The sequence below is a fragment of the Physella acuta genome, unplaced genomic scaffold, assembly GCF_028476545.2.
Source record: "Physella acuta isolate Inbredline_101_S28 unplaced genomic scaffold, ASM2847654v3 ptg001079l, whole genome shotgun sequence".
In the NCBI taxonomy this organism is placed as follows: Eukaryota; Metazoa; Mollusca; class Gastropoda; family Physidae; genus Physella; species Physella acuta.
In genome coordinates, this window is record NW_026732596.1 from 298412 (window position 1) to 304791 (window position 6380).

The 6380-nt window shown below is 35.6% G+C and overlaps 1 protein-coding gene across 1 annotated transcript; it reads right to left on the reverse strand.

Annotated features, from left to right (window-relative positions):
* Nucleotides 1–2332: 2332 nt before the first annotated feature.
* On the reverse strand, nucleotides 2333–5538 carry LOC131955567 (tyramine receptor 1-like). Its single transcript, XM_059319732.1, has 3 exons — nucleotides 5201–5538; nucleotides 4342–4499; nucleotides 2333–3807 (listed from the first exon to the last, which is right to left on the reverse strand). Exons 1-3 carry the CDS (start codon nucleotides 5536–5538, stop codon nucleotides 2333–2335), a joined length of 1971 nt encoding a protein of 656 aa, XP_059175715.1.
* Nucleotides 5539–6380: the final 842 nt, after the last annotated feature.

A 6380-nucleotide genomic window follows, 5' to 3' on the forward strand; every position in this document is an offset into this window, starting at 1 on the left:
TATTTAGGTCTGAGTCATTATAATGGTTTATGGTCACTATGTCAAAAATTCACGTTGCCAATGCCATAAGAGCGTGAATATTGGAACATGTTGAGTCATTGTGTTTTAGTATAACAAATTGAACATGGATAGTGGATCATTGTCAGTGACAGATGGTAGGTGACATGTTATGGTCTGTGATACATGGCCATGATATTGATTCATCATAAAAGGGTCACAATCATTGAGGCATTGTCTTTTTGTTATAATCAAAGAGACTTGGATACCGGATCAAAATCATTGTATCTTATATATATATATATATATATATATATATATATATATATATATATATATATATATATATATATATATATATATATATATATATATATATATATATATAATTTATTTATCGGCATGGTTACCTACTGATATTTTATTATTATATTGTATAAGAATTGTAAAAATCTCTCTTCCAGAACAAAACACTGCTTACGACAACATGACACGGACCAAGACAGGCAGTGTCCAACTAGTAGAGCCAAAAGAAACCAAACATCTGTATGCAGCATTTTTGAACAAAGAGGGAGGTTGTTACATTAATTCTTAGTTTCTTAGTACTAAAGCAAAGAAAAACGTGTCATTCAAATATCCAACTGTATGTTGAAGCAAGCGGTCAGTTTCTTCTCTCAATGCTTATATATCAGATTATTTTATTTTTGCAAATTAAAGTGATAAGTGTAGGTATTTCAAGATCTAAATATCTTGTAATTCTAAAGGAATTGTTTTTCTTTTTATAATTTCATCGCATACGAGTACTCAGATTATGAATCAATAATGCATGTAGTACAAAAATTGTTTAGATTTGTGAAATATTAAACGCATTTTGACATTCTTTATAAAATTATTTTCGAATTACTGTAACAATAGTTACTGAGGCGGATTTTGCTTTGATTTTGGTCTGGAATTCGCAGCTTTAAGTTATTATTTAAGGTTTTATCTCACGTATCAAATAATTTTTATTACATTTGGTGATAAATCATAGTTTTATGAGAAAAATATACATGTTACTTTAAATAAATAAATAAGTAAATATATCTTGGCAGGACAAATTATCTCAGGACAAATGATCTCAGACAAAATATCTCAGAAAAAATATCTCACGGACAAATGATCTCAAGGACAAATGATCTCACGGACAATTGATACCAGGACAAAATATATCAAGACAAATGATACCACGGACAATTGATCTCAGACAAAATATCTGAAACAAAATATCTCACAGCAAAATTTTAATAGTGTATTGGATGATTTTAGTTGATCTGATTATTTTTAATTGACTGTCATATGGAACCATATATATATATATATATATATATATATATATATATATATATATATATATATATATATATATATAGTTATTCCATTTCTAAGAATTATATATTTCACCAATTGAATACAGTTCTGGAAAATTATTTTCTGTTTGCATGAAATATATTTTTTCTTTCCTATTAAACTGATCCTCCATTTTTAAAAGCTTTTTGTTTTTCTTAAATCATCGTTAGTACATTATAAAAATACAGATAATTGATCGGTGGAAATACCCACTCCACTCCACGCCCTTTCTGCCACCAGGTTTTTTTCAGATCGTGGAACTTCCGGTAGGGGGCGCTCTTAAATTTCACTTGTTGGGTAGGGGGAGTGGGGGGGTTGCCTGAAAGAACTCTTCTGCCACCACAACCTTCGTGTTAAATAAGCCAGTACGGCACACAGGAGATGACAATAAAAACATATTATTGCGGCTGGGACTATACATTCGAGAAATGCTAATTTCTTATTTCTGCTAACGTATGCAAAGCTTAAGTGTTTGAGATAAAACAGATTGTAAAATAAAGAGTTGTAACAATTCTAGCCAAATGAGAAGCAGAGCCTGTTGAGAGAAGCATAATCATGAAAAAAAAAAGTTTAAATCTGAAAATTCTTTTCATTCTTTTTTTTCACTTTCCACCTCTCACTCTTTTGGTTCGTTCTTTTTTTCTTCCCTTATGCGGACAGATTAACGTGAGCAATGATTATACAGAATTATAGCAAAATATTCAACCAATTATTCACATTATTAAACCTACAAGGCAGTAAATATTTGTAATCTGTATACAGACTACGTTTTAAAGTATTGTTTAAACGAGCGATGAAGAAAGTTTTAAACCTGAAATCTCATGTTTGGGCGCCAGACTCGAGTATATAGGACGTAGCTGAGAGGTAACAAAGGCGGGTTGACATATGGAAAAAGATGATGATATAATTACATTAAAAACCAGGTAGAATTGATCAAGCTGATTAAATGTTATGTCGTATCTAACGTGCAGGTAGACGTGCTGATGGTAGTCACAGTTTGGTTAGAGCGGGTCAAATAGTTCTTTCCCAGATCTAGTCGATTCCTTTTACACACAGGCCGAACACAGGCAGTAAACAGTTTTATGTACGCAGTCTGGAACTTCTTGTTCATCAGCCCGTACACGATCGGGTTGACGCAGCTGTTGAAGTAGCCCAGGAACAATGACGTCACGTCTAGACCACGTGATGACCGTGACGGCGTGAAGACGGATACGAACATGGAGATGCAGTACGGGAACCAGCAGACGATGAAGAGGATGATGACGACGACGAGACTCGCGGCAACTTGAAACTCTTCTCTTCTGCGTCGTTCTATGTTAACCTTCAGCGTCTGAGGTTGGATTTTTACCAGCTTCCGGGGTGGGGGAGAAGATTGAGTGTAGCTTATGATATCCGCAGATGACGAAAGTTTACCGGAAGTGATGTGGGTGTTTAAACTTTCCTTGGCGTTTAGCTGGCTCGTATGACCGACATTGGTGTTTACAAAAGACAACTTGTCATTTTTTGCCGATTCGAAGAATCGAGTTTCTAATACTGAATTCTCGTTATTTGTTTTGTGGGTTCCGATTTTTCTTTGAGCTGACTCTCCGCAGACCACAACACCAAGACAGGATGTCAAGCACGTCTCTAATTGTTGTGGACTATGCAATGTGCAAGAGTTATTCGTGTCAAATTTTCTAAGAATTTCGTTTTTATTAGTACCATAACCAACCATTCTAGAACCATATTTGTTTTTTGTAGCTTCTACAATATATGAGTGAGCATTGTCGACTGGAAACTCAGTTTTATCTGTAGTAATTCCATTTCCTACTACATTTTCATCGTATTCTATATTGCACTGATAATTCGGTGATTTTATTCTCAATGAATCTGTTTCTACCTTCTTGCTCTTAAAATATCTAAACCTCTTCAACAAAAAATTAAAACTGGTATGAAACTTACTTTTGCCCATGTCCGATAACTCAATGTCAAATACTGGGTTATCTTCCTTTTCACTACGAGGATCAACGTATTCTGCATTCTTCCGGTTTGAATTGTTCTTTGTAAAAATTTCCAGCGAGTTATTTTGAAGATCAGCATCACTCTTGATGTCTGATCCTTCTAGACTTGGCTTGACTGACAGTAGTGTAGCCTTTGTGTACTGATCAGTGTTTTTATCCTCTGAGTGATTGTAGACACGGTCTTTGTCCTTATCCTTGTGAGCCTGGATAGCTCGACGGCTGTGGAGAAAGGCCCTGAGGATGTTGACGTTGCAGAAAGTCATGATGATACAGGGGACGCAGAAGCAGGCGAAGATCATGAACAGGGCGTAGGTGAAGGAGAGCGCCCAGTTGCAGAAGCACAGAGAGGCGGTGGGCAGGTAGCTGTAAGCGGCCCAGCCTAGTAAGGGAGGTAAGGACAGCAGGCCGGAGACCAACCACACGCCTAGAGGAGGGGAAAGTAGAACATACGATATGACGCTTTGTAAATTTAAAAACAAAGAAATATGTTTTAAAAAATCATATACCTGAATTTAAGCAGAACAACCTAGTTTAGATGTGATGTTTAATGAAGTTAATGTTTTTAAAAGGTTGTGAGTTATCTGATTTGTTGACCAAAGTAAACTTGAATTTTTATTTTTTTTTATTTTTATACCTTGCTGGCCAGCATTTACAAATTCCCGTGAACTTTAGAAAACTACGATACTGTAAGTTATCTCAATAACACATATAACAAGGAACAAAATATCTCTATTAGAAATCGTCAACATAGTATCGATGTTCACCTCATTTTACCGGTATCGCTAATTCTGTCCGGGTTAGGATTAGTACCCCAGCCAGAGATAGGAGAGACAGGGTTTTTGTTAGTGTGAGGGCAAGTACTTACGCTAATTTCTGAACATGGTTATTTTTAAAGAAACGATAGTAACAAAAGACAGCCACGTCAAATCTCCTGCCCACAAGGATTCATCTGACTCACCTAGACACACACATCCAGTTTTCAGGTACGTGAAGACCTGGTTGTACCTGTGTGGCTGGCAAATCTTCACGTAACGGTTCCAGCTGATGACGGCCAGGGACTGGACGGAGGCCGTGAAGGTAATCATGTTCAGGTATCCCATAGCAACGCAGGTCAATCTGGCAGTAATTGAGAAGATTTTATTTTCTAAGCTATCTAAAATTTTCCATTTTGTAATCAAAATAAATAATAATAAAATAAAAAGAATAATTTCTTTAAAAAGTAATTGCTTTCATTCACGTATTTTGTAAAGTATTATAGAAAAATTTCAGTATGAGTGACTACACGTTGTCAAAATTTTCCATTGTTAGCAGTTGGGTCGATCTCTTCAACACTTCCCCCCCCCTCCAAAACCCTCCTCCCCTTGTATTTAGCCCGATATAAATAAAAATGTACAAAGTATTTTCTGGTTTATTTAAGCATTTTGTATCGTCACACTCTGCCCTGCCCAAGAAATTTGTTTTTAGCACGTTGACACACTTCCAAAAAAAGCATTTTTTTTAAAGTCTCTACTGCTTTATATGATTGAGCAATATGTGAAAGAATAAAACATACAATTAATTTGATAAAGCTTAAAAAAAATACTATGTAGAAAAACCTTTTATCTACATTGAAATGTAATTTGAAATGGATGTCGCCGAAATCGATCCCACTTTAAACTTAACCATTTCCTGAAACTTAATTACTATCCAACCTAAACATAAACTATGATACTAATTTCTCTGATTATGCAAGAAGAATAATGTCAGGTATTAAGCTAAAAATAGCTTTCATATCATGAAGATTTTGTTAATTTTTTTTTAAATCTTTGCAGACTTACTCTGAGAATATCCATCTTGATGACGTAATAGTGACCACCGTGACCGGCATGCTGACAGTTGACACGAGCAGGTCAGCGAGTGACAGACACAGGAGGAGCAGGTTGGACTCGATCCTCAGACCCTTGTTGTCCAGGATGACCAGCCACAGGGCGGCGTTACCCACCACGGAGACCAGGCTTATGGTGCCCAAGGTCAGAGCCTCGACCAGCGACTCCACGGGACCCACGTGACTGTCATACGCGTCTACAGAGGTCCGGTTGGTAATGACGTCATCGTATAGCTCCGATGACGTCATTGAGTCTGGGTGATAAGAGCTTAGCACACTCATGTCAGGCATGCGGCAATCTTTATGAGTAAATGATAATTAAAGAAAAATTAACATAGATTAACATAATACTTCCTAGAGCTTCATTTCAAAAAGTGTAGAGTGAAGGATGTATGTAATGGCGTCACTAGGTCGTGTGTTGCTCGGTGTAGTCCGCACCCCTTAATCACCACACCCTTGTGACGCCATTGTATTTAGGTAATCTATACATAATTATGTGACATCCTCTCTCTCAGAAAAATATATACATCTTTCAGGTTTTTTTTTGTTGGGGTAGAAGAGAGGTGTCGTAACGTGAATAGTGATAACCCTTATCACGAAGCTATATATGAGAATGATTTGATACAGGACAATTAAGGCGGTCTAGAGCTAACTTCGATCCATTTGTTTATAAATGTTAAATAAACGACTCACTGTACTATGTACAAATAGAAAAAATAAAACACAGAGCTTATTTTTACAGACAACACATTTAAAATATTTTTATAGGTAACGTTTCTAACACTGTATCTAAATAAACCGGGAGTGATCTCCCCTAAACTTTCTCGAATATTTTTATATAAAATAACAGGGGATGGGAACTCGGGCTATAGACATGATTTTTAATCCATTTTAAATACTTAAAGTTTTAAAAATAGAATAAAATCTCGTAGACAAAAGAATTGCACACCAAGTGAACGCTAAATAAAAAAATGCAAAATAGTGCGCAATATTATTAGTACTTTAAAAATTTACATTAGTTTTTTGAGAAATCGGAAGTAGCGTAAATTACTACTTCCGCTCAACGGAAATGACTCAAAATTTAACAGAAGGTAGAGAATTAGATCGTTTACTTACATATGAAATTTTGTTTA

Bases quoted from the DNA above. Each gene is read 5' to 3' on its own strand.
- LOC131955567 (XM_059319732.1), bottom strand. From the start codon at position 5,538: ATGCCTGACATGAGTGTGCTAAGCTCTTATCACCCAGACTCAATGACG. The intron at 4,500-5,200 runs GTAAGTCTGCAA...AATTACTGCCAG, and splicing joins TCAAGATGGATATTCTCAGA to ATTGACCTGCGTTGCTATGG. The intron at 3,808-4,341 runs GTGAGTCAGATG...CCCCTCCTCTAG, and splicing joins AACTGGATGTGTGTGTCTAG to GCGTGTGGTTGGTCTCCGGC.